Source organism: Mesoplodon bidens (assembly GCF_964165515.1).
Source record: "Mesoplodon bidens genome assembly, chromosome: 1".
NCBI lineage: Eukaryota > Metazoa > Chordata > Mammalia > Artiodactyla > Ziphiidae > Mesoplodon > Mesoplodon bidens.
Window position 1 is genome coordinate 27,368,990 of NC_138176.1, and position 27,951 is coordinate 27,396,940.

The 27,951-nt window shown below is 53.9% G+C and overlaps 1 protein-coding gene across 3 annotated transcripts in view; it reads right to left on the reverse strand.

Annotated features, from left to right (window-relative positions):
- Positions 1–5,974: 5,974 nt before the first annotated feature.
- The window catches only part of SUFU (SUFU negative regulator of hedgehog signaling), a 113,460-nt gene continuing 91,483 nt past the window's right edge, over positions 5,975–27,951 (reverse strand). For 2 of the 3 annotated variants that reach the window (XM_081228670.1, XM_081228671.1), the window contains exons 9-12: positions 22,496–22,630; positions 20,779–20,917; positions 11,690–11,758; positions 5,975–9,243 (exon numbers count right to left, since the gene is read on the reverse strand). In XM_081228670.1, coding sequence (XP_081084796.1) covers positions 9,154–9,243; positions 11,690–11,758; positions 20,779–20,917; positions 22,496–22,630 — 433 coding nt within the window. In that variant the 3' untranslated portion in view covers positions 5,975–9,153. The remainder of the gene's footprint in view (positions 9,244–11,689; positions 11,759–20,778; positions 20,918–22,495; positions 22,631–27,951) is intronic. The other variant, XR_014015381.1, reaches the window with a different exon arrangement.

The following is a 27,951-nucleotide window of genomic DNA, read 5'->3' on the forward strand; positions in this document are numbered from 1 at the left end:
CCTCGTGGCTTGCGGGATCCTAGTTCCCTGACCAGGGATCGAACTCATGCCCCCTGCAGTGGAAGCACGGAGTCTTAACTACTGGACCACTAGGGAATTCCCTTCTCTACATTTCTAACTTAGAACTACCAAGCAAAATATGCATTATTATCTCTCTTCAGTTAATAAGGAAATGGAGGCTTAAAAAACTGGGGTCAACCGGTCAGTTAGCAAATATTTAACAAAAGCCTCATGCACCAGGCGTTTTTCTAGGCCCTGGGGATTCCCTGGAGAACACGTACCAAACTTTTTTTAAAAATTAAATATGTAGGATAATTTCTGTGATAGAGAGTACGGGACTCACACAGTACTCTCAGAAAAAGTGACATTTGAGCTGAGACCTGAATGTTCAGGAGGGGTCGGGCAAGTGACAACCTGGGAAAAGAGTGCTTCAGTCAGGAGGAAAAACAAATGCAAAAGCAATGAATCAATCAGGCATGTTCCAGGGCAGAAAGAAGGCCTGCGGTGAGGGAGAATCCAGGTAGGGACCAGAATACACAGGGTCATGGTAAGGAGTTTGGACCTGAAGCTGGTTGTGAGAAGCTACTAGATTTGGGATATATTTTGGAAGTAGAGCCAATAGGACTAGATAGGATATAGACATAGGGTGAAGAGGAATCAACACATAATAGTAATGGGGTAGGAATGGGATCAAGATGTGCTTATCACTGTATATATGTAGTATATCCTTCTGAACTTATGATTTGGGCCTCAACAAGAGGCTGGGTGGTGGTGCCATTTACTCAGAAGGAGACAATTGGAGAGGATTAGGTTTGGGTGGGGACATTTTAAATAGTTCTAAGTTAAGTTTGAGTTGGTTTAGCTATCCCAGTGGAAACGAAATCCTAGAGGAGACAATTGTATATACAGACTCAGAGGGGAGGTTTGTGCTGGAGATTATGGATTTCAGAGTCATGAGCGATTATGTTCTAAATGGTAGGGACGTCCCTGGTGGCACAGTGGTTAAGAGTCCGCCTGCCAATGCAGGGGACATGGGTTCGAGCCCTGGTCCAGGAAGATCCCACATGCTGTGGAGCAACTAAGCAAGCCCATGTGCCACAACTACTGAGCCTGTGCTCTAGAGCCCACAAGCCACAACTACTGAAGCCCACGCGTCCTAGAGCCCATGCTCCACAACAAGAGCAGCCACCGCGATGAGAAGCCTGCGCACTGCAACAAAGAGTAGCCACGGCTCACCGCAACTAGAGAAAGCCAGCGCGCAGCAACAAAGACCCAATGCGGCCCCAAAAAAATTTTTTTTAGAAAGGTATAACTGAGGGCTTCCCTGGTGGCGCAGTGGTTGAGAGTCCGCCTGCCGATGCAGGGGACGCGGGTTCGTGCCCTGGTTCGGGAAGGTCCCACATGCCGCGGAGCGGCTGGGCCCGTGAGCCATGGCCGCTGGGCCTGCGCGTCCGGAGCCTGTGCGCCGCAACAGGAGAGGCCACAACAGTGAGAGGCCCTCATACCGCAAAAAAAAAAAAAAAAAAAAAAAAAAAAAGGTATAACTGAGATTCAAACTCAGTTCAAAATGACCCGAGGGTCCCTGATCCTTCCATAAAACCAGTGAGCTTCTCTTCTTCAGGACCTTCAATCTCCTTATTCCTGATTGGGGGGTGGAGGTGTTAATGTGGGCCCTTCAAGGACACAGCATGTGTCTTTTAGTACTTTGCATCCCCTTACATGGGAGGTCTTATGCTGAATGAATGATGCATGCATGCATGTCTGAGTGAATAAACAAGGAGAAAGTGGCTTTCTAGCCCTAATCCTCAGTTCCATGCTCTAAAGACAGTGCAAAGAAACAAGGTCTAGATTGGAGCTGTTGGAGTGTCCTTCTCTGGCCTCCTCACCAAAGACCTCCAGGATAATCTAAAGGCTTCCACTCATTTCTCACCTTTCTAGACGGCTCCCCTTTACTTAAACATCATACTCTTCTGATTTTCTTCACATCTTTCTAACCACAGGCTTCTCCAATTTCCGTCTCCTAAATGTTGGCTGCCCTCCATTCTCTTCTCTTACTAACCTATACCTGCTCCCTCATTTACTCCTAAGGCATTTTTACTGTCTATATACTGATGACTCCCCAGTCAGTCTCCCTTAGATCCTCACCCTCCTGGGTGCAGACCCATGAAACCAACTGTGCTCTCCACCCAGATGTCCCACAGATACCTTGAATTCAATGTACTGGAAACTAAAATCTTCATCCTCTTCGCTTTCCAACCTGCTGCCCCTTCAAAATGTTTGCAAATCTTGACTATTTCTTAACCTCTCCATTACTTCACCACAAACTCTTGCCTAATTATTTCAGTAGGTCCTAACTGGTTTCTGTTTCTGCCCTTATGTCCTGGAGTCAATTCTCCACAGAGTAGCCAGAGTCATCTTTGAAAAGTATGTCAGATTGTGTCACTCTTCTGCTCACTTTATAATTGCCAGCAAGGTCCTACAGGATCTGGCCTCTGTGTAAGTAATCTCCTATTATCCCCTTTCTCTCACTCTGCTCCAGCCCCACTGGCTGTTGCTCAAATACACCTGGTGTGTCTCCCATGCCCCACCCTTCCAGGCTCTTCGCAGTTGCTCCTCACTTTGCCTGAACCAGTCTTCCCCTAGATATCCCTACTGCACCCTTCTTCCTCTCATTGAGATCCTTTGTTCAAGTGAGCCTAGGCAGTGAGGCCTTTCCTGACCTCTGTATTTAAAATGTGCCCCTCCCCAAGCCCTACCTCCCCTCCTCTTTTGCGTTATTTTTTTTCTCCATAGCACATAGCTCTATGTACTATGTATTCTACTTTAAAAAAATATTATCTTCCATTTCCAAAATATAAGATCTGTGAAAGGGGTTTTCTTTAATGCTGTGTCCCTGATGCCTACAGTGGGACCTAGCACGTAGTAGCTGCTCAATAATTATTTGTTGACTCAATGAATGAATCCCATTCTCTCCATTCCTACCACTTCTACCCTAATCTAGGCTTGACTGGTCACCTTGCCTCCAATCTAGCTCTCTTTCAAAATGTTCTCCATCTAGCAGGCAGGGGGATGGTCCTACTGTGAAAGCTGGATGACTTAAGCCATGTATGCTAGGCAATTGGAACTCCACAGTTTCCAAGAAGAGTTTTGGGGCTTTGCCCCTGTTGTTCTGTCTGCCTGGAGAGCTTTTCAAAGTATAGCCCCACCTTCTTTTGCCCAATTCATCCTTAAGCATCAATCAGGTTTTGACTCCGATGTCATTTCTTTCAGGAAGGTTTATAAATCTCCCCAGACTGGGTTGGACACCTTCTCTGTGTTCATATCCTAGCATAGCCCTTTAATAAACTGTTAACCCTAACTGAGCAATTACTATGTGCCAGGCATTTCATGTGTATTATCACGTATAATCCTTGCCAAACCTCTGTGAAGTGAATATCCACTTTTAGAAGAAGAAACTGAGGCACAAATTAGTTAACCTGCCTAAAGTCAAACTGATAACAAGTGGTGGAGCTGGGGTAGGATCGAAAGCAGCTTACCGCCTTCCCCTTTTAGGTCTCTTGCAATTGTTTCCAGGCCCGTCTTCCCCCACTGCACTATGAGCTTCTTAAGGCCAGGCCTGTGAAGAGTCTCCCAGCATATAGCCGAGTGCCTGCCACACGTTTGTTGAAAGGACAAGTGAACATATTTTCTAGTTCTTACCATTCCCACAGTGTTATCGTAGTGGCTCAATAATGCTCAGGTGGCCTTCCTCTGGCTTGTCAAGGTTAAGACCCAGAAGCTCCATTCTCCCTCCTTTTGGTGCTTTCAGCACTGAGACGGCGTGTGGGGTGGTAGTGGGTGAGATTGGCAAAACAGAGGAACAGCGTCGGTTCTTTTAGTTCTCTGGCCCCAGTAAGGCCACTGCTCACCTCACAACCCCCTCAAAGTCTCCCTTGCCCCTCAAGTTCCTCAAAAAGCTGCGCTCACACAAACCATGGACACCCACCAGCAGTCTTTTTTGCCCTTTCCCCACCCTGCCCTCAGCTCTCCCGCAGAGACTTCCTGCACTGAGGAGGAGGGGCTGGTTAGTCCCACCATAGCCCATGGAAGGGTCCCTAGATGGCCACCCTCCCAGGCCACATCCTGCCCTGCCCTACGGTCTTGGGACATTCCTCTCCCTTCTGCTGCCCAGCTAATCCCTCCCCTCACCCCACGCTGGCCTCCCAACCTCAGAGCCTGGCAGGCTGGGTTGAGTCACTCATTTCCAGCATGCATTCTCCTTCTGGTCAGGCCAGTTTGGCAAATCTCTCAGGCTCCCCAGACCCATGGCCTTGGAGCCTGTGGGTCCCCCTCCCTAGGGCCCCTGATGCCCCAAATAGGGCAGAGCAGACTCCTGGAGGAATGTACAGGCTTTCGGAGGAGACATTAAAGATCACATGGACGGTTTCTCCCCTCCTTAAACCTAGGGACAGAGTCTCTGCTCTGGGTCCAGGAGCCCTTTTCTTTCCAGAAACAACCCCAGCCTACTCCTGTCTCCCAGAACCACCTAAGCACAGAATCTCGCTATTCTGTTTTCTTTGGGGCAAGTACTTCACCCTGACCCTGGGTCCTTCCAGGCTAGTCAGATGAGGAGGATTAGATAAGCAACCTGCCCCCAGTCTCCAAGGAGAAAGGGGAAGGGGTGTGGCCTGGGCCACCCTGGGATAGTCAGCCTGGCTCCAGACCCTCCCAGCTCCCTTGCTCTGACTGCCAGAGGGACTGAGGGCCCCAGACAGGACCTGCCCCACTGCTGAGGAGGGGCGGGGCAGGGTGGGGGGGGGGCAGCCATAGTTCAGCAGGAGGTCACAGAGGAAGGAGGAGTGACCTCCCCCTGGGGCAGGTCCCACAGATACAGCTGCATCTCAAAGAGGACAGGGAGGGGAGCTAAGAGACCCTTCACAGGAGCCGACTCCTTCTGCCCCCTACCCTCTTGTGGTGCCCCCAGGACCTCTGCAGAACCCCCTCAGTGCTACAGCTCCATCCTGAGGACCAGAAGAAAAGGGCCCTGCCATTCCCCAGGAAACACAAGCAGGCCTAGTAGGAAGGGAAACAATGCGTGAGGGCCCAGAGCAGTCCTGCGGCTTCCTGGACCCTGCCTGGGTGTAGACCTACTCCTGCCCGCCTCTAAGGCCCCAGGCTGTTGCCTTCTCCCCCTCGAGCACCAGGCTCTGCTCTGCCACACCAGGCCCTGGAGAGAGAGAGGAGCTGGGTGATCCAGGGAAGGAAGATCCACCTGCCTCCTCACCCAGGCCAGGCCCAGAGGATTTAACAGGAAGGGTAGGCTGGCCTCTGTGTCACCCAGTGGGCCAGTTCTGAGGCTGCCCCTCCATCCTCCCCCCAGGCCCTGGATTAGGAGGTTGAAGTTAGGTGCCTGGTGAGGGGAGTGCTGTCTCTTGCTCTCGCTGAAAGGGGCATAAGGACCCTGCATGAGCCTCTCCAGCCCCCCAGAATGGCAGCTGGGTCTGTGGTCCTCCTGCAGCCCACACTGGACCTGAGGGGCCGTGGGCTCCTGCCTCGTATAGCTGGCAAACAGCATGGGGGAGCCCCTTCTTCTCGGAAGCTTCAGCCACAGGGACCTGAGGAAGGCCCACCTTCCCAAGGGAAAAGGGGTTTTTGGTGAGAGGTGGGTAGGAAAATGAAGCGGAAGAGAGGGTCTTGACCCACACACTCATCTCCCCAGACTGTGTTCTACCTCCTACCCCCCTGACCTTACAGGAATTCAAGACCAGTGAAAGAGAGCCTGTACCTGTGAGGTCATTTCTGCGTGACTGAAGAGTCACAGGCTGTGTGATCCTGCTTCCCTGGCACCCTCTCCACTCCCAGCATCAGTCTTCGGGGCCTTTCCACATCCTGGCTTCTTCTAAGTGGCTGAGTCCAACCCACCCCCTCTGGCAGGGCCCCTTTCTTTCTTCTCCCCTACTCCAGGCAGCCAGAAAGGAGCACAAGACCCAGGCACTTCTGCAAATACGTTTAATGCACTTAGATTACACAGAGGAAGAGGGGGCAAGAAGGAGACGACATCTAAGTGAGTCACCCAAAAATTCTTACAAAAGTCCCAGGCTGGCTGCAGCCCCCAGGAACCGAGTCACCATTGACATTAGAAACTAATATAAAATTTTACAAAAGTCTGCTCATTGCAGCATTCAGGTACTTGTACAAAAGGAGGGCTCTTTCTACAGGGCTCCTGACTTACAACAGGGACCCAGGTACCTCACCTGGCACAGGGACCTGGAAGCCAGAGAGGAAAGACAACCAGATAAAAAAATACAGTCAAGGGAATTCTCTCCTGATCTGCCCCATAGGGGCCCGACCTTCAGGTTTTTTCCTTGCTCTCAACTCAATCTCAAAACCCAGTCTCAAGACCCTGTGTTTATTTTTTAAAATAAACTCTCCCCAAGGCTTCCCAGCCCCTGCCCTGAAGCCTCGCCTTGGGAAGTGAAGGGCGGAAAGAGGCACCAGCTCCTCAGCCAGACCTGAGACCTTGCAAGAGCCTCTCCAGCCCCACAGAATGGCAGCTGGGTCTACGGTCCTCCTGCAGCCCACACTGGACCTGAGGAGCCGTGGGCGTCTGCCTCGTGTAGCTGGCAAACAGCATGGGGGAGTCCCTTCTTCTTGGAAGCTTCAGCCACGGGGACCTGGAGGGACGGGGTAGGATGGGGCAAGTTTCGAGGAAGCCTGTGGAAGAGGCAGATTTAGGGAGGGAGGCTTCTTACCTCCCCAACTTACTATGAGGTCAGGGCTCCCAAAGAGCTACAGGGAGGGAAAGAAGGGGTCCATCTAGTGAGCGCCCATCATATGCCAAGTGCTGTGCTGGGCATGCCCCATGGTCAGCCTCGCTTCATCCCCAGTGAGGGTCCCCTCTCACCAGCCAGCAGCTCAGTGGAGGGCCCCCTCCCTGAGAAACCTCTGGAAGGCACCACCGCCTAAGGGAAAGGAGGTCTGGTGGGCAGAGATGGCGAATGTTCTACCTCTCCCCCAGAGCCCATGCACTGTAGGGAAAGGAGGTGGAGGCTGGTCCCAGCCGAATTTTGGAGGTTCCCCACACTGACAGGGCAGGAAGGGGCCACAGGCTTCACAGGCTCATCATCTCGGAGCTCCCCTGCTTCCCTTCTGCCTCCCACACTGACAACAAAACTTAGCTCAGAAAATAGCCCCTCCCCCCAAGCCAAACCAGGCAGGTAGAGGCAGGTCCCCAGAAAGAAAGAATCTGTGGAGAGGCAGGTCAGGATGGCAAGCAGGGAGGCAAGCCAGTGGCACCTCTTTGGCCATGAAATGTCTGAAGACAAGAGCTTTAAAGGCAGGGATGCTGTGGTGGGTGAAGGCCAGGAAACGTCCTTCTGGAAAAAGTCCTCAGAGCAGAAGGCACAGCTGCTGCCAACATCAGGTCCAGAGGGGCTTCCATCTTCGGCGCTTGTGTGTGTGTGGGGGCGTCTCTCCCAAATGCCAGGCTGATCCGCCGTGAAGCGCTGAGTTTGATGGGGTTAACCAGGCAGCCCTGCTGGTGTAGGCAGAGAAGGAACCAGACCCGAGTGGCCCCTTGGAAGTTCAACAGCCTGGCCACTACCCTCATGGCCCCTGGAGGCAGCTCTTTGGCTAGACTGCTCATCAGAGGCGTCCTGCACCCCGTGGGCCTCCTTGGCACTCCCGGTGGTGCCTGTGTGTGTGGTGGCTGCAGACAGGGACAGGGCACGGGCCTGTGTGCTCCATGACAGACAAAAGGACTTTGCTTTGGAAAGGCCTGAAGGGTGATCTCAAAATAGCCGTCCCTGGAGTTGGGGGTAAGAGGGCACGAAAGGGGTTTGCTGATTCCAGGTCGAAAGTGGGAGAAAACCCAAGAAGAACCCCAAAACCATGGGCCAGAGATAGGTTGGCTATGAGACAGGAAGACCACAAGATCTGCAATACTGGGGTGAGGGACCAAGGACCGCGAGAGGCCAGGATGCAGGAAAGGAGACAGGACGAGGGGTAGAGAATGAAGGATGAGAAATGAATGGATGCAGGGAGGGCGGGAGGGCGGGAGAGTGCAGCGTTTGCAAAACCGAAATGAAAGACATGTTGAGAGGTTGATTTTTCTGTTTTTAATAAGCCAGAGTCCTGCAGCCTGGAGGTTGGGAGGCCCAGGGGATGAGGAAATGGGATGGGAGTGGCAGAGAGCTGGAGACCCAGGCCCTGAGTGGCAGGTGGGGATGGTCTGTGAAACGCTGGGCTTCGCCCTCTCTCAGGCACGCCTGGTTGGGAGGAAAACGCCTGGAAGGTGAGGCCGCGGTCACCAAGTCTCGGAGGCCCGGATGATCCTTGAACTTTGTGGGGACCCAGTCCAGCTGGGAACCAGCAGCAGCCCTTCCTGGCCCCAGCTAAACTGGGCTCAAGGCTGCATGGGGGAGTGCCTCGGCTCCACCAGGCCCAGCTGGGAAGAAACGCCTCTCTGCGAAGCTGGCTCCTCCAGGGCCCCGGACTGGCAGGCGAACACTGACACCTTCTCTGGTGGCAGCTCGGGGAGATGGCCCCAGGCCCTTGTCTGAGAGAATGAGAAAGTTCAAGTGGAAATAAAGTTCTGTTTAAAAAACATTATATAGATGGCTTCTGGACATCTTTGAAGAGCAATAAAATACCATCCGGTTTCTACAAAATAAAATAAGGAGGAAGAAAACCAAACACGATCGAAGGAATCGTCCCATGGCCAGAGGAGCTTGACTAACAAAGGCTCCCCAGAGTTGAGCTGGGCAGCGCAGGCGACCACTCCGCCTCCCTCCTGCTGGGCTGTGTGGCAGAGGGTAGGTGAGAACCAGGCCTGTCTCCACCTAGGAGCACATCAGAGGTCCGGAGGCACATCTCAAAACGGAACCTGTGGCAGTGGCAGGAGGGGAAGGTTGGCATTTGCCCAACTGTGGCCCACCCGGGCCAGGGCCTGGTCACATGGCTTGGCCGGCTGCCGGGGGAAGCCCCCGAGCTGCAGGTGATGGGGGGGGCCTGCGGCCTGTGCGTGGCATCCCAGCGGGCTACGGGCGCAGTGGCTGCGTGGTCATCCTCACACTTGTCCTTTTCTTTGTGGGAGTCTCGTTTACGCAGTTGTTACACTGGAGTCACCGGGGAGCAGCTGGGCTCTCCCTTGGCCCCTGCAGGGCCCAGCCCAGGCTAGTGCAGCGGACTGTCAAAGACCACGTCAGGTAGGATGGAGACTTTGAGCTTCTTTTCGGGCCAGCTGTACTCTTTGGGAAGTTTGAACTGTGGGGGGGGCGGAACAAGCACAGAGCCAGAGTATACATGGTTAGCAGAACCCACTGTCTTCTTCCCACGCTGCCTAGAGAGAGGCCAGGACCCTCACCGAGGCCCTGTCCCCTGGGTGCTGGGGGCAAGACAGGCCACTGGTTGCCTGGCTTCAGTCACCAATGCTAGACCCAGGTGGGCGGCTGGGGTCAAGCTGCTGGAGTTCGCTGACCCCTCCTTTCCCCTTGCCCTGCCAATAATTAACTGGGGTTGGAGGAGGCTTGTTTTCTAACTCTTTCTTGACTGTGCTGACCTCCCTCCAGCTCACTTCCTTGGTTCTGCCTCAAGCATGTAAGGAATCTGCTCCCTGAGGCCCAGGGGCTAGAGGATGGGGGGCAGGGGAGGGTGCAGATGCTACAGGGAAGTGGCTTGAGGTCTGGAACTCTGCGGCCCTGTCCCTGCCATGGCTTCTTTCTGAGGCTCGTGGGGAAGAACGCTGGAACTGGCCCTCTGTAGCCTTTGCCGAAGGGTCCCCAGGGAAGGAGGTCCTGGCTCAGCCTCGGTGGGTGCCGAGAAGCAGGGCTAGCGTGGCTTAAGGTGATTTCTTGGGCCTGGTGCATTCTCGCGAGGAGTACACCCCCATCCTGCCCGCCCCCCCCCGTTCATTCTCACCTGCTTCCCAGGGTTACCAGCCTCGGAGAAGTGCCAGCAGTGGCCAAGGAGAGCCCAAGCTCTTCCTACCCGGCTCCCGGCATCACTGACTTGCCTACGGTTGTGTTTCTCGAGCTTCTGGTAGGGGCAGGGGAAGAGGCTGACCTATCTTATTCCTTCTGTATGCTAGGACCCTGCATGGGTCCTACGGTGCTCATAGATGCTCCCCGATTTAGGAGCAGGGTCTGCCTTTTATGACTCCCGCTGCCCCGGGGGCCAGGCAAGCAGACAGGCCAGGCCGGGAAGGAGGGAAGAGCGGGGCCTTCAGCCTGCCTAGAGCTGGTGCTGGCAGTGATGCGCCTGACACTTCCTGGCTGGCTCCCTCTCCCTCCCTCTGATGGGGGACTGTCCAAGCCAGGACCAAAGTGGAGAGTAGGGCAGGGTGTGGGGACAGCCTCTGGACAGGAAAGAAAAAAAAAAAGTCATTTTTAGTGACCTACTTTCCTAAGCTCCTCCTGGCTCCTGTCCCTCCTGCCTGGACTACCCCCCTTCCACCCCCTCAGCACCCAAGCTGAAAGCAACAGTCTGGCATGGTGCCATCCCTGTGCGACATGGCCTCTCCGGAAGCACTTCTGGGCAGCTGGCTCTGGTCTGACTGAATGGGAGCCAGGCTTCAGGGACCAGTGACTTGCAGGGCTTGACTGGCTGGCACAGACTGGGTACTTGGTGACTTCTGAATGTATAAATGAGTTAATTTATCAAGCCACATCCCAGAGGAGAGAGAAGACACTATCCCATTGGGGGTGACCTCAGGCTCTGAGGAGTTCCTGTTCACCTGGAGACCTGGACGGGCCAGTCCTGCCCTGTGCACTGTCCTCCACCCCGTGGACGTCTGTCGGTGGCCTCCGTGTCCTGGCTGACTCGGCCCTGGAAGCCCCGGCAACTGGAAGCTCCAGGCCTGGCTGAAAGCTGGCTCCTGCCTGGCTTCGCTCTAGCTTGGAAGCCTGGCCCCTGGGAGGTGAAGGAGCTCTCCCCCAAACACGCTTCCTGGCACAAAGGGAGAAGGAAGGGTCTGTCTCTGCCCCAGGGCAGGGGAGGGCCCAGAAGAGGAGCCGGAGGACAGCCAGCTTGCTAACGTTCCATTAACCGATCGGGCAGGGCACCGAGGCCAGGAAGGCTCAACCCGCTGGGGTGCTGCTTGGTAGGAGGCCGGGGGAGGGGAAGGGACTTTCCAGGATGAGGTAAATCCCCACGAGTGAGGATACTGGGAACAGGGAAGAAAAACAGAGGGGATTATGGGCTCCATTCCTATACCCAGCAGAACAGCCAGGGAAAGCACAGGCCCCCACCTGGCCCGCCAGCTCGGCTAGGGCGGGAAGAGGTGGACCAGAGGGGAGAGCTCATGGCCAGAGAAGGGAGGAAGGAGAGTGGCTCCTGGGTGGCCTGAGGCAAGAGCCGGAGTCCCTCGCTGCCCACCAGAACTCTCCCGTGGAATGTTCTCTGGCAGCAGGCGTGGGCTTTCTGTTCAGAACCTGCCAGGGAACAGCAGGGGCTGAGGAGGACTCTGTGCTCCTCAATGAGGAGCCTGAAGGCCCTGGCTGCCTCTTCAATGAGGTTCTCAGGAGCTGGCAATTCAGACAATTTGCTGGGTGTCCTTACAAGGGCTGGCAGTGGGGTAGGGGGTGGTTCAGGGAAGAGAAATAAAGCCATTTAACATCTCCTTTCCAGCCTATCTCCACACGTCAGAGAGAGACACACACACACACACACTCCGGGACCGGAACCTGCCATCAGAGAGAATCAAACAGCTTACTTCCTCTGGAGAAGTCAAATCTTCCAAGTCCTCCAACATTTTCTCTACAAACTCTTCAGTCAACAGAATCTGGGAAGAAGGCACAAGACAGGCTTTTATTATTTGTTTTAAATATACGGTCTTTTTGCTAACTGCCAAACTATGGACCTTTCTTCAGGCCATTAAGGAGCTATGAGGCCACTGCGATGTGTTCTAGGGACACAGGGAAGGGCCTGAGGCCTATCCCCGACTGTCACCCACACGCCCACCACCACCTGTCTACCACATCAGAGGGACGGGGGCAGAGGAGGAAGGACATCAGAGGACAATGGGAAGCAGGGGGGGGCATCTGGAGAGATGGCGGCGCTGGTCCCAGAAGGGACACGAGAACGGGTGGGGAGGAACCCCTATTTTGGCAGTTCGGGCTTCCTGTGCACTGCAGTATGGTAGAGGGGAGACAGAAGAGCCGAGGGGCAGAGAAGAGAGATTCCAACACTGTCCTTGCCCAACCAGGTTCACTTGGTAGGACAGAAGGGATCTGTCTGGATTTGGAATACAAGCCTCGTCTGGAATCTGGAAATGCCCCGGAAGGTACATCCAAGAACGTCTGAGCTGCAGAATTTGGAGATTGTACACCAACCTCTCTCATTTTACAGAAGGGAAAGGGACTCCTTAACTCCCACTTCCATCCGTGGCCTCCACCTCCTCTCAGACTGGAAGCTCCCAAACCCCTGCCCTGCTGGCCCCATTCAGCCACTGAGTTCTTCAAGCTTTCCTTTAAGAAACCTCTTCTCCAGGGCATCTCCCAGCTATCCCACTTTGCTGCTCTAGTCTGGTGTCTTGTGGCTTCACGCTTTGACGTAGAGGACAGCCTGGTCCCACTATGCGGCAGGCACAACCACCACCCTCACCCCCTAAAGCAGTTTTCACAGTTAGCAGCAATGCTCAAGGGTACCCAGGGCTTCCTCAGCCTGGTGGGCCGTCTTCTCGACTGGCTCCTCTGCCCAGCCTGACCCCTTCCGCTACCCCTCTACCCCCGTGCTGGTCAACGGGGCCCCCTGACCTCGGCAGCAGACCCTTCTGTCGCCCGGACTGTGGCTCTCCCCGCCTCGTTCTGCCTTCTCCAGCAGCCTGTGAGCGCCCGGGGTGGGGGTGGGGGGACGGAGGAAGAGAACAATGAGTGGAAGACCAAGGTGAGGGGCTCCTCTGAGGAAAAGTCCCCTATGACAAGGAGGAGGATCCAGGACTTGAGAAAATACCCATCAGGTTTCCCCTGGGAGTTGTCCACTCTGATGAGAACTTAAGTTTCAACATCTGGAATAGAGTCAGCTTGTGAGATCAAGTGAAATGGCAGAGAAAGGAAGGCGAGCAAGCAGGATCACTGGGCACCTCACAGGACGGAGGGCTCCGAAGGAAGGAAGTTGATGGGCTGGAGGTGTGAGCAAGGAATGAGAAAACTACCCCAAGTGAGCGGGTAAAACACCACCACATCAGGCACCGTGCTAACTGCTCATATATCTTATCGCCTTCCAGATGAGGAAACTGAGACACAGATAGGTTATGTGATTTGCCCAATGTCACGTGGCTGGTGAGCAGCTGAGACAAGATCAGGTACCGGTCTTGTCTGGACTCTAAAGTTAGTGCCCAAAGCACAGCTTCCAAATCCTGAGGTCTTACCCTCATTTACTGATCCTTCCACTCGTCTGCCCATCCATCTATTTGATTCCATAAGCATTCCCTGTGTGCCTCTGCTAGACCTGGCCCTGGGTGGAGCCTCAGGAACACAAGCATGAAGGCAGTCCATTCCCCACCTGGACAAGTACCTTCCCGCGCTTGACAGGGAGCCAAAGGTCATCTCCTTCTCAGGCTGCAAGCCCACAGTCAGGGACAAAACAGCTCCAACCACTGGCCCACCACTCCTCACCAAAGTTTCTGTTTGAGGAGCTCAGGCTTCAAGTGGAGACAGAGACAAGGTTTAGACAGGCAAAGCCGGTCCAGGGAAGTGCCCACCTGAGGTGCCCCCTCCCACCTTCCTCCTGCTTCCCCAAGGCGGGACTGGCTGGCTCCTCTCACAGACTACCGTGACCCCTTCCCAATCCCACCCTGATCCTCCTCCTCCCACAGCTGGAGCCCTTGCTCCTCCTGCTCTTATCCCAGGGCTCCCCTCCCCACTGCCCCCCAAAGCCCAGAGTCTCTCTACCAGTTATCACCGGTCTGCTCGACTAGTACAAAAGTCACAGTCACAGTTTTGGCATTGCCGGGGCCTGCTGCTATCTCTGCAGACGCTAGCACAAACACAAGCGTACCTAAAACCCAGTTATATTACAACGGCTTCAGTCCGGGCCAGGCTGAACGGATTTCTAACCCACAGAGACGTCGGAGGGAGGACATGTCTTCCAGAGAGGTAACTAGGCCTGGCACTGTAGCTAGTGCTGGGGCTGAGATGGGATTGTGGGAGGGTTCACAGGGACGGTGACCATGCAGGGAGACTCCAACCAGCTGTAGAAATGGTAAAGGTAAACCCACCAACACTGAGTTCAGTCCTAAGCCAGTTCCTCTGACAAAGGTCTGGAACTGGTGGTGGAGAGAGGGTGAGTTATGGTGGCTTTTGGTACGATCTGTGTGTGGACTCATTTTATACTCAGCTGGGGGAGGGGATGGTAAGACCGAAAAAGGGGACAAACCCTAGTCACTCCTCAATGTTCACTTTTGGTGATTTGTTGGTTCCTGCTGGAAACTTCACATTTTAAAAGAATTAAACGGGGGAAATTATACATGAGATCTGCATGATATTAAGGGTGACATTCCCTGCAAAGAAACACGACAGACTGTCGTAGCTCCAGGCACCTAATTTAATTTCCTTTGGGAGTTAAACCTTAGAAGCTTGGATTGAACAAACAGGCCCTGTTCTTTGTATATTTCAGACCTGGAGCTGAGAATGTTAACAGATCTTATCAACAGGACACTGGAGATAGACAGCTATGATGGAGCAGCTCCTGGGCGCTCTCACGAGGAACAGACTCGCCGTTGTGATGCAACTGTGGGAAAAGCCTGTGCAATTCTGGGGCTTCGGGTTCTTGAAGCTCCCTGGGTCCCCATGGAGCTGCCTGGCTCTGCCACAAATAATAACAGGAAGGGTTATGATAATGACAGTGAGTGGTGATGATAATACGGCCAACAGCAGAAGCAGTGCCTCCCTTGTGTGCCAGGCACTGGGCCAAGTGCTTGACCGGTATCATCTCACTGAATCCTTAGGGCAGTCCTGCAAGGGAGGTAACCAGCATTCCCATTGTGCAGATGAGCAGGCGTGGAGAGGAGACAAGTCTGGACTTTAGAAGAACAGTGATCTGACCTCATGGTGGTAGAAGATGCTCTTTTCCTGTCTGGGGAAAGTACCCCAATTCAAGAAGCCTTGTATGCTCAGAGCTGACTCGTCTCTCTCTCCTCTGATGGGGGAGGTGGAGGTGACTTTGGCTTCAACCAATGGCCTGGAAAACCAACGACACATCTCCCGGCCACCTGCTCAGCTCAAGAGGGCTGGAACTCTGGGCGTCACAGACATGCAGCTGCTCAAAACCAGGATGGCCAACTGGAAAGGAAGGCAAACCATGCCCCAATACAGTTTCCAAGTGGGGACAGCAGGTCAAATTTCCAGGTCAGCTTGGTGAATGTGTACATAAGATGACAGTTACACTAGTCCAGAAGATAGCAGTAATGAAAATGGCACTCATCGATGATAGTACTCACCAAGGGCTGGGCATAAATGCTTATGTTTGTGCACAACCAACCCTTGGAGGGAGAAGACTCTCTAGTGAGACGGGAAAGCCCCCCAAGCAATCTGAGCAGCAAACTCCCCTAGAAGGATTTTGAAAACACAGAGATACCAGGCCCCATCCAGACTTTCTGAATCCAGACCTTCTGAAGCTGAATAGCTCAGGCAAGGCCAAGGCATCTGCATTTTTTTTTTTTTTTTTTTTTTTTTTGCGGTACGCTGGCCTCTCACTGTTGTGGCCTCTCCCACTGCGGAGCACAGGCTCTGGACGCGCAGGCTCAGCAGCCATGGCCCACGGACCCAGCCGCTCCGCGGCATGTGGGATCCTCCCAGACCGGGGCACAAACCCGCATCCCCTGCATCGGCAGGCGGACTCCCAACCACTGCGCCTCCAGGGAAGCCCGGCATCTGCATTTTTAAAAGGCAACCCCTCCCTCCAGGAGATCATGGTGGCGAGAGTGCTGGGGAAATACACTCACAGGGGAAGTGGGTTTGGGCACAGTTTTAACCAATACAGATGAGTTAGTGGCTGCAGCTCTACTACCAGCTCTAACTGGTGGAGCTGGGAGGGGAGCAGTGGCTCCCTGCCCCCAACTCCCAACCTCCACCTTTGATGAGGCTTGGAATACAGGCCAGCAGCTTACTCCAAGGTGCTCACACCCAGTGCCTTAGGACAGCCTGGCTGGTTGGTGAAGATGGAGGATTGTCAACAATCTCCCAATTCCCCAGGCCCCAGCAAGTTCCAGAAGGAACCTGAAAAGTGATCTTTCATCAGTGCTTGCTCTGGGCAGGCCTGGCTATGGGACAGGCAGGGGCCCAGCTGCTGTAGATCTGATTCAAATGTCTGCGGTCAATGATATTTCTGAGTCTGCAAACAGCACTGACAATGCCCACTCCTTCCCCTTAGTATGACAATCCACACTTTGTCTGGGGCCTTGTTTGCTCTTCGTGTTGACACGTTGTTCTTGCTTCCCAACAAGTTTGGCTTTCTTTTTCCTTCCCTTTCCTTCTCTCAGGGAAGGAGATGTGCTGTTTACGGGGCAGAGCCTGCCATGGAGCTGCTCTGGCACTCACAATGGCAGCAGGGGACACAGGACCAGGAAGCAGGCCAGTCTGCGCCCCCCAACCCCGACCGGCCAGACAGAAGTGAGAAAACAGCCCAGAGGACCCCCGTCCCCCAGGCTCGGAGGCAGAGGTGTGTGTGGCAGCTACCACTGCAGTGGTGGCACAGGGAGGCCACCTTCATTTCCTGTCCTTGCTGGGCGGTGAGGAGTTGCCTGAGGCGGCCAGGAGCAGGCTCACACTCCCCCTGCTCTGGCTGGCTGCCGCTGAGGGCAGAGCGGGCCGTCACAGTCCTTGCCCTAAAGGGAGGCTGCTGTGCTTCCCTAGGCACAGTGCTGGCATTTAAACCCTAACGGCTGTACCCTGGACACTAAGGTCCCCATGGCAGCCCAAGCAAAGGTCTCCAGGGGGACCAGGTCGTGGCTAGGTTCACCAGTGGAAGGAGAAACAGCAGAGGCACGGAAGAGGAGCTGCCCAGGGCCTGGGTCAGGGATCGCCAAGTGTCTTCCACACAACATCCAAATGGGTGCATGGGGACAGGAGAAGGCAGCGGTTTGTCCAGAGGACAGTGGTGAGTCAGCCGCTGGGCTGGGAGGAGAGCCCAGCAGTGACTCCCCAAACCTGGCCTGGAGAAGCGAAGCCCACTTGAACAGCTGCTGGGTGTCTTCTCCCAAGCCCTGGGCCTCCCATCAGGGCTGGTAGGGAATGGCTGGGAACGGGGGGCCACCTGGGTGAGCTGTCAGACACCACACAGCTGAGAAAGCATTGCAGGGCTTAAAAAAATATTCTCATATTTGGTGATGTGACCCCTGTGTGACCTCTGGGGCCGACTTCTCCCCCTTCAGATCAACCTTGGCTGGGGACGGATGAACGACTCAGCTCTGGGCCAGGCTCCCACTTAGAGGCTAACAGCCCGGTGTTGACAGACTCAAGGGAGAGAGGCTTGTTAAAGCCACTGGGATGAGGAATGCTGGGGGAAGGTGTGCAGGAGAGGACGCTGGCAGGCATCCCCCTGGTCTGAAGACCCTCCTGTACAGCCCTGGAGCTGGTGGACAGCCTTTACCACCTCAGAAAAGATAAAAACAGCAAATGGTAGGGCAAACGGAGGAGTCCGGTGTCAACCTATGGAAACTGGAGAGCCTAAGGAATTGGAGGATTCCTGCCTCTCCAGCTCCTCCAGGAAGCAGGGAGTGTCCACTGTGCTTACTCTGGGGTTGCAGACAGCCCTGACTTTCTGGGCTGGGGCCTTGACGTTCCTGGGGCTGGAGAGATGGGGCAAGGAGGAGCCTGGAGGGCAGGTGCAGGCCCAGGAGCAGGTGGGTGTGGAGGCCTGTCTGGGGCCACTCCACAAGCTCCGGAAAGGGCCCAGATTCCCTCACTTTCTGCCTTTTTCTCTCAGGCTCTCCTTTGTCTCTCTTCTCCCATGTGGGGTGTCTCTGCCATGCCACTTCCCCAAGAGATAACAGGCCTGGGCTGGAGGCCAGAACAAGGTGCCAAGGCTGGGAGTGAGGGCTTCCAAGGCTGTTGAAGGCTGATGCAAGAAAGTCATCCTAGCCCCTCCCAACTCCTCTGGGACCAACAGGGAGTGTTCAAGCAGCAGCCAAGAGAACAGAAGTCTGGGTCTCTTCAGTCCTGGGGTTGCTGCATCCAGTTCCTTCCTGATGCTCTGCCCCCAGCAGGCCTGGGTACACAGGGGTCAGGGAGACACCCTGGATCCCGGAAGCATGAGTGAGAGAGATTCCTGTAGGAGGTGAGGGCAGGCCTCTCTGTTGGAGTCTCCCTCCAGAGGAGCCTGGGGTCCCTCTTGGCCCAGTGGAGTGGGCCCTCACTGGTGACTATGAGCCTGACCCCAGGCCTCCAGGAGGTCCTCAGACTCCCGGGGAGACAGGCAGCCCCAGAGGGAGACACAGAGGCCCACAAGTAATTACAAGCCCAGGTTCCCACAAGCTAGGGAGCTGCCTGTGACCACAGTGGCAAGACCCTAAAGAGGAAGGCGGGCTGCCAGTCAGATGCAGAAAGTGCTGACTGCTTTGGGGGCGGGGCGGGGAGGAGGGCTGGTGTGGGTGTTGGCTTCACAGCTGAGGACCGGCTGGCCTGGGGGCAGTGGGTTTCCCAGGGCTCCCTGGAAAGGGCCTTGAGAAACCCCTTGGTGAGTTAGGGTGTGTGCCCGGGGAGCGGGCCCCAGCCAGCCTTCCCGGGAGCTCCCCTGTGAGCTGGCCCCTGTGGTGGACCACACTAATGAGCCCATAACACAGGCCTTTGATTAAGCAGCTCCCAGCACAGCAACTTTATTGAAACATGCAGAGGCCAGCGGCTGGTTCCCACAGCTCCCGTTCCCGGGGCAACGGCGCCTGGGAGGGGACCATGTGCTGGGAGTCAGCAGGGCGAGTGCTCAAGCTCACTGAGGGGCTGCCAGGGAGGCAAGGGGGAGCAGGGCTGGAAGGGAACACCAGTAGCCGGAGGATCAGGGGCTTGGGAATCAGGGTTGGGCCCAGACCTTTGTGGGGACTGGGGGGCCACATGACATCTGCCGAGTCCTCTGGAGGCCCAGGTCCCCAGGTTGCTGAGAACTGGAGATGCTGACTCCCCCCCCATCTCTGCTGGGGGCAGGAAGATGTTCCAAGGGGGATGGCGGGGCTCCAAGGACAGGTTCAGAGTTGAGCATGTGAAAGGCAACTGGGTGAAATTTCTTCTTGAGCTTGGGGAGACTCTAGTTCCTACTTTCCTAAGGAAATGTGCTTAACCTTCAATACACAAAAGTGCTATCTGAGGACACTTCTGCTGAGACCTGTCAACACACTGTCACCTGCTAGGAATGATGACCTGTGACCTCTCAGGGGCTGGGGGTCTCCTACACGGTCCCTCGTTCCCCACTCCTTCCCAGCTCTGCCCAGGCAGAAGGCCTACCCCCTCCCTGCTCTCCACAGAGGCAGCCCGGTGCCCTGGGACACGCTGGGGCTGGGGGGAGGCCCTTTCCACTTGTGCTGGGCTAATTTCAAATGTTATACTTCAGAGCTTTTGCTACAGCAACTACCAACAGCACATGGACAGAAATCTAATGTTACCAAGTGGGACTTTTAAAATGTATTTATAACTTTATGGTTCAAAGTAATTTTGTTATGAAACAATGTAATAACAACAGTGGAAAAAGGCAAGATAATTTATGGAACACAATATCCCTAAAGCACCGGCTTCCATTTCTACCTCAGCTTAGTCTGGGGAGTGTGGTTGGTGTCCTTTGTTTGCCGTTTGTTTTAATTAAGGGTTAGTATTTTGGTGGGGAGGGGCAGGGAGGAACTGGCCTGAGGAAGAGACACAGACACTCAGACTAAAAACATGCCTACATTAATGCTATGTACACTTCACAGACCCCCACAGACCAGGCTAAACCTGCAGAACTGGCAAAATTCTCTTCCCCTTTACAGTAATCCCTCCGCCCACCCGCACCCTCCACCATACACCACAAACAAGGCAGAGTCACCTGTTAGATCAGGGTCAGATTCCTTTTCTGAGAGAGGTAAGTCTACGAGTGTTCCTCCTCCAGTGCCCCCAACAAACAAACAAAAAAGGATGTTGTTCCTCTAATACATCCGGGAGTGGGAATCAGGGTTGGGCCGAGTACCCATTAGAGACCTGGACGGGGCCGGGGCTGGAAGGAGGCCTACGGCTCTCAGGCCCCAGCACCCCGCTTGGCAATGGCTTGAAGCTGTGCTCCAGCCAGAACAGCAAAGGAGGGACAAAGTATTCCGGAAAAGCCAGCAGGTTTCTGCACAGAGAAGCTGGGTGTCCATCAGGAGGAAAAGGAGAGCCATTAGATGGGGGAGGCTCTGTGTGCCAACGCCTGCCCATCTCAGCCCAGCGCCCGGTCCAGGTCCAGATGCCCACTTTCTAGGAATTCTGGTGGGCTTTCCATATAGCACGAGAGTGGCTTCCACACTTCCTCCCATCCTGCTTCACCCTCCCGCTTCCTGTTCCTTGGTTTACCCAGTGTGCAGAAAGTCTCACATCCCTCAAACCTGAATTTCCATGGCAAACAGAATTATCAACAGCCAGGGCCTGGAGAGTTATCGCTCCTGCCTCAGGGTAGGGGGGAGAGGCCAGGAAGTGCTTCTGGAGCTGGTGGGCTAGGCAGTAGCATCCACACTCCACATGGCATCTCACAACCAGCCCCTCAGGAAGAGGAGCCGCCAAGAGCTGCCAAGGGAGGACCGGGAGGGGGCGGGCACAGGAAGAACCCACGGAAAGGAGGGAGGGAGAAGAAAAGGAGCCTTCTCACTTGTAACCAGGGTCCATGAGCTGCGTAAGGGTGCTCTTCGGTGGCAAAGGCGCCTTCTACTCCCGTGGAGACAAAGGTGATGGCCATGTCACCTGTGATACTTTTATATGTAAAGTGCCGTCCGTGCAGGAGCCTGCCCCTGGGGGTGGGAACAGGAGACAGTGAGAGCAGGCCTGGCCAAGGCTCAGGGACTGCGGAGGCTACACTCCCCGGGACGGGCTGTCTGGCAGATGCCCTCCTGACCGACCATCTGCCCACTAACAGGGGCCTGGAACTAAACACGTTCATCTCAACACCTCCCAAGAGAAGCCTCTTACGAGTTCTCTACTGTTATCCTTCCAAAGTGCTCAAGGCTAGCAGATACTAGAGCAGCATTCAAAGCGCCTGAAAGGGGATGGGAGTCCACCTCCTTCGTGTCCTGGTGAGGAGACTGAGGCCAGAGAGGCCAGTTAGTACTGTGCCCAAGGTCAGGCCCAAGGCTAAAAGGGGGATCGTGCCCCACCTTTGTTTGGAGGGTGGGGGTGAAGAAGCACCTAAACGAATTTCCCACACCCTGGGATGATGGCCTAGTGCCCTCACAGCACAATCCTGTGTCCGGGGCACTGTCTTCCACCTCTTCCTGGCTCCCCACGAGATTTAAATGGCTACCAAGGCCACATCTTTAAAAAAAAAAAAAAAAAAAAAAAGCTGAAGCCAAGTGGGGTCACTCTGAGGGAGCCACAAGAAGTGACTGTTAATCCCAAGTCTGGAAATACACCTGGGGGAAGGGCAGGCAGGGGCAACCAGTGGGGCAGAGAGATGCCAGTCAGCAAAGGAAGCAAAACCTGCTCTTGGCTTTCTCACGTTGTCTCAGATTAACCCTTCACCAGTCTAAAGGCCCTGAGCCTGGGCCAGAGAGGGAGCTGGAGAGGAAATCGTTGGGGTCCTGGGGGTGGTGGTGTGGGGGCCTGGCCAGACCCTGATCGTTCTGGCCACTTGCTCTCATTGCCCTACTGGGCAAGGCTGGTTACCACACAAGGTCCTTCCTCAGGCTCCAGGGACAGTGAGGACGGTCCAAACCAGTGCAACCCCTTTCTTCCTTGTCACTGCTGTCTGAGTTTAGAGTTATCCTTGCTGCTTCTCCTGCTATAAAAGTGAGGGTGGAACCCCTGAGGGCTGTAGAGGAAGCCAGCTGCAACAGGTTCAGCCCTGTGCAGCATCCCCATGCAGAGAGCTGAATTCTGGCCACAGGGGTGGGTTTCTGGCACTGTGGACAGCAGCAGGAGGGACACAGCTGGGCTTCTGGGTCCCTCAAGGAGTCTGCTGTGCGGGCCACGGGGTTTGGAGAACTGAGTGTTCTCCATGGAAAAGCAGCAAGGAGGAGAAAACAGAGTCCCACCCATCAGATTCAGGGGAATCCACTACTACCCCAGTGCTACTGGGGACCCTGCCACCCCTGCCTCTGGGCTGGTGGGATGGCAGGGCATCTGAGACTCCCTAGGTCACTGAACCTTCGTAAGGGAGCAGGGCTGGGGGACGCTTCTCTGGACAAAGGAGCGCTCTCCAGCACGGTGAGGGCTACGGGAGGGTTCAGGGTCCACAGGCTCCCCCAAAGGCCCAAGACGGAGCGGACTGACTAGCTCTCCTCCCCACCTGGGCCCCAGACTCTGCCTCGGTGTAGGGGGCAAGCACAGGCCTGGTGGCTCCTTGAGGCCAAGTTGTCTGCTGTGAGGCTTACCTTAGGCAGAGAGGAATGAGGGCTCCTGACTCCTGGTTGAATTTCAGATGTACGCTCTCGAGCTGCCGCGTGCGGATCAGCTCATGGGGAATAATGGCCGTGGAGCTGTCACTTTCCAGGCTGTCTTTGCGGCTCCTGCGAAGCAAGCACAGGAACAGGTTCAGCACAGGGTGAAAACTGCAGGACAGGAGGCTCTCAGGCCAGGCTCCTGAGGGACGACAAGGATGGTGATTGATGATGAAGATAACAGCAGCCCCCATTTACTCACTACACGCTCGCCGAGTGCCAGCCCTGCGTGAGGCACCTCTCGCTGATTACTCCTCACGGCGCCCCCGTGAGGTGGCCACTATTATTATGGCCCTTTTACAGACAAGGAGCCGTGGATCAGGGAGGTGACCTAACTTGTCCAGGTCGCACAGTGGGGACTATGGAGCTCGGATGTGGTCGCAGGTAGGTCTGGCTCTGAAGCCTCATCTTTGGCCAACACTCTGTATAAAAGCTTATGTCACAGTAGCTTGTTCTTCCCTAAGATAGCAGCAGGGGCTTCTGGGAGCCCTTCTTCCCCTGCCCTAGAGCCTCAGACCCCAAGGTCTCCAAGGCTGGGGTGCTAGAGTGCCAGAAGACATGGCTCCGAGAGCTTCCTTCCTGCTGACCCTGAAAAGGCTGCCATCAGAGCAGGCTCAGAGCATGCACACTCCTGCCAATGGCCAGCAGCTGCTGTGACATACACATCCTTCATCCAACAGGAAATGACACAGTCCTCATCGAGGGGTGGAAACCAGGCTCTCAGGGGTCAGATCAGTGAGCCTGGCTGGGCAGCAGGACCGGGCCACCACCCTGCTGGGCTACGAGGCCCCGGGAACCCTGGACCAGATCCTCCTGACTGTGGTCCCAGCCATGGCGAGCTGTCACTGCTGCCTCACGCTCCCTCCTGTCCTGCTCCCCACCCACAGCTGGGCCACGGGGTCCCTTTGCAATCTAAGAGTTGCTCTTTCAAATTCAGCTGCCCCCACTGACAACCTCTCCAATCTGCCTCAGCCAGAAATGAGGGTTACCCACTGATCTCATTCAAAAGGCCAGATCCTAGTTTGGACTGTGAATCTCAGAACAATTCCCCAAGTGAACAAAATACGGGGTGAGAAGCTTTAGTTATTTATCGTTGAAGCGGCAATAGCCAGCCAGGATGTCTGGGCTCGACAGTCGCACAGCCAGTGGGGGCCCAACCTCCTTACACACTGGGGGGCTGAGCGCTGGGGCCTGTGGCCCAATGAAGCACCCCAACACTCAGAGCACCTCCCCAGAGGCAGGATGGAGGGTGACATCAGAGAGCACAAGTCCCTACTGAGGCAGTGGTTTATAAAGCTCCCGAGGTAACGGGGACCATTCCCACCAGTTGGGTGGATCCACCCTCAGATGTGGCATGTGACTGATCTTTCACAAAGTGGTCCCTTCCTCTGGTTTCCAAAGCCAATTCTGAAACTGCCCTTTGCCCTAGTGTCTCCTTTGACAAACGCTTTCACAAGACCTGTGAAGGAGACAAACATGCTGGCCAAGAGGGTCACAGAATTTCAGGGCTGGAAGGAAACTCTGAGGTTGTTTAATCTACCTCTTTTCTTTACAAAAGAGAGCTGGTAATGCATCCAAGGCCACAGAGCTGGGCTGTGGCAGGCCACCGTGGGAGCCTAGGACCTCTGACCAGCTCTCTTCCCCTTATACCCCGGCGGCTACGCCTCCCTTCTGAGGAGGGCAACACCAAACACCACCCTCGGGGCTCGGACAAGAACAGGACTCAAGAAAGACAGCAGCCCTCTTTGGTGGGGCCTTACTCTCCTCCAGAGTAAGGAGTCCATAGATTCACTCACTGAGTCCTCACAGCAAGGACTCTACACCAGGTAGATTCCTCTATAGTTAACACTTCTTGTACAGGTCAGGAAACCTGCGGCTCAGAGAAGTGAGGTGATAAGCCTACAGTCACAGAGTGAGTTTAAGAGGAAAAGTCAGGGTGTGACTCTCACCATCACTTCCCTGTGCTACCTCTGAGACACACCACCATGCTCCCCAAAGGCCTGGCTGCCAGGTGGGGCCTCCGAGCCGGTGGGCCTCTCTGACACAGGCAAAAATGCTGATGAATAGCAACTGGGGGTGGGAGCAGGGGGGTTGGGAGAGCAGAATCAACAGCACACAGGGCTAGAGATGTCTCAAGCTGGAGGGAAAAATAAATTGTTGAAAGTCAGCTAAAGTCACCTTGGTAACTGCTACAACACACTCACCCAGAACGAGGACATCAAACCCAAGTGCAAACAGCTTTAAAGAAATGGAAAAGAACTTAATCATCTGAAGAATTAATGTGACAAGTGCCCACATTTACACCTCCCACCAACCTTCAATCACTTGAAAACGTACTTTAATCTTTTAAGAGAAAAAAAAAATTGCAAAACGCTAGATCTGCAGTCCTGGAGCTTGGGTATTTCCGGCATGCTGCTTCAATGGAAACGCGGCTGCTCCACATACACACACGCAGGAGCCCAGCTTTTTGCTGATTTGTTTTTTCTGGACATCGATGCAGAAGCATGAATTATTTGTGTGGGCTGGGTGAGGTATTAAATCTGCAGCCGACACAGGTTTGCAATGTTTTGCATGGTTGTCAGCTTAATCTTAGTCATAAAAAAATAAGTAGTGTGCTCGCCAGCGTGGCCTAATTTTTCAGCTGGGCTGTTTTCTCCCTGAGTTCCTAGCAGAGGGTAAGGCAGAGGGCTGGAAGGGTTGGAAGGGAGAATGGCTCCTAGGGAGGCATGGAGGCCCATAACCGCTGGGGGCTGCTAGGAAGATGGGGCCAGGGGATGAAGGATGCTCTGGGAGGCAGAATGGCTAACAACATAGGTTTGGGGTTTGAGTCCCATATGACCTTGGGCAGATAACTTAGCCTCTCTCTAAGCTTCACTGTCCTCTCAATGGGAAGAATAACAATACCCTTTCCTTATAAGGATTAAATGAGATGACCCAGGTGAAGCATCAAACAGTGCCTGGGATATAGTAGGTGCTCAAAACGTTAGCTGGCTGCCTCTAGAACTCTATCTGCTCCTCATGCAGGAATGTCGATAGCTTAATAGAGACTTATTTGCCTTTACCCTGGGCCCAGAATCCAACCGCCTCTGGCCAAGCCAGTCCCCCATTCTGAGCAAAGGTCCTTGCCCTGGGCTTGGAAGAGGGGACTTCTGAGATGGGGCAGCAGCCACTGTGGGCCCTGGGCAACCGCTGGTGTTCTGGGAAGGCCCAACTACAGGCCAGCAAAACCCCTTGAGGCCTTTGTTCTGCTGAGAGACATGCTGGCTGGACCGCCTTCCTCCACAATGAGCACAATCAGCCTTCCTGCAATTCTCATCTACTGGTCCTCAAGTTGCCGAGAATTAGTTTAATCCATCCTCCATGACAGCCTTGTAAATCCCCGAGGCTGCTCACAGACCAAGAGGAGTTTCTCTTTTCCAGTATTTGTAGCCCCAACTTTCAACTATATTCTTAAGATAAGGTCCTGAAATCTTCCATTCATCCAAGTCGCTCTCCCTTGGATTCACTCTAGCTTGTCAAAGCCCAAGTGTCATGTCCAGAAGTGAAGTGTCATGTGTGGAAATAAATACAGTATGTGGTTTAACCAGCAGATCACAGAAGGGCTGTGAGCTTTCTTGTTTGGGATACTTTATTTCTATTAAAACTGTCATCAAATTGTCTGTTCTTTGTAACCTCAGCATACTACCAACTTATACCACACTCCCTCTGTCAACAAAATCTCCCCCAGGCTTTCTCCCATGGACTGAGCTTAGACCTCTTCCCCCCTAGCTTGTATGTACTCTAGATGATTTGGAGCTTAGAACAGAAATCTGCATTATCTGGCTAGGGTGTCAAGCAGTCTGGATATTTCTGAAACCTGACTCTGGCACCCATCATGTTGGCACTCCCCCCGACTTCACATCACTGACAAAACTGATAAACTTGCCATCGATGTTCTCATCCCAGGCTTTGATTAAATAGTGAATAGGACAGGGCCAGGCAGACAAGCTGACAGACTGACATCATCACTCTTTGGGTATGCTCATCCAACTGATTATAATCAACCCAACCATTCCATCACTAAGCCCCTCACCCTCCTGGATGCTCTGTATAGACACTTCTCTGTCTTGCCAGCAGTGATGTCAGAAGATACTCTCAAAACATCTTGCTAACCCCCACCTATACAAGGTCTACAGCACTTCCTTTATCTACCAAATAGAAATAGGTTAAGTGTTTCTAAAAAGGCAGTGAGGATGGTCCGGCAGTTCTGACTCTTTGTGAATGCATGCTGTCTCTCAGGCCTCACTGTTTTTCCTTAGAGAGTGTTCACAGCCTACTCGCCGAATAATCTAGCCCAGAGTTTTCCCTGTGAGTTGACACCAAGCTCACTAGTCTAGAGAGTGCAAGATGCTTTTTGCATCTTGAAATTTTTGAGTGCTTTCAGTCTGTCAACACCTCCCTCCCATTCCCTCAGAGATTACTGACAACAGCTTCCTGAATCTCATCTGCCAATTCGACTGGTATTCTGGGGTGCAATACATGTGGACCAGGAGATCAGAAATCATGGCTTCAATCCTCTTATCGATGCCCGTATGACTCTTCCTAGTCTAATAACCATTCTTTTTGAGATGGAAGCACAATAGAAGTAGAGGAAATTTTTGCTGCCTCTCTGCGTCTGATTAACATTACTCTTTTTTTTTTTTTTTTTTTTTTTTTTATGCGGTACGCGGGCCTCTCGCTGCTGTGGCCTCTCCCGTTGCGGAGCACAGGCTCCAGACACGCAGGCCCAGCGGCCATGGCTCACGGGCCCAGCCGCTCCGCGGCATGTGGGATCCTCCCAGACCGGGGCACGAACCCGCGTCCCCTGCATCGGCAGGCAGACTCTCAACCACTGCGCCACCAGGGAAGCCCCAACATTACTCTTATCCAAACAATAGGGCCTAGGTTTTCTTCTTCTTGTTCCAAACAGAACTGTGAAAAACAAAGTCCTTTTTGCTGATAATAGCCTTTTTTTGCAAGACTTAATTCTTCTTGAGTTTCAGCTTTTCTTGATCCTGTTCCTTAAAGTGTCTGTTGGTATAACATACTTCTCTCTCCAGCTTTTGTTCAAATTCTTCAAAAATATTCTGAGTTATGTAAAGAATTCTCTACATATCTCTACTGGTCCCCAGAAGTATTACACCTCTTTTTAGTTTTCAGGGGACTTTCTGCAATAATAGTATTAAGGGGTACCTTTAACTGAGTGCACACTATGATGCCAGGTCCTATGCTAAACCCTTTATATACTTTATTCCTTTCATTTCTGTAACAACCCTATAAATAGGTATTATTTTTCCCATTTCACAGATGAAGAAACGGAAACTCAGATACTTAAATAACTAGTCCAAGATCACACAATGGGTAAATAAAGG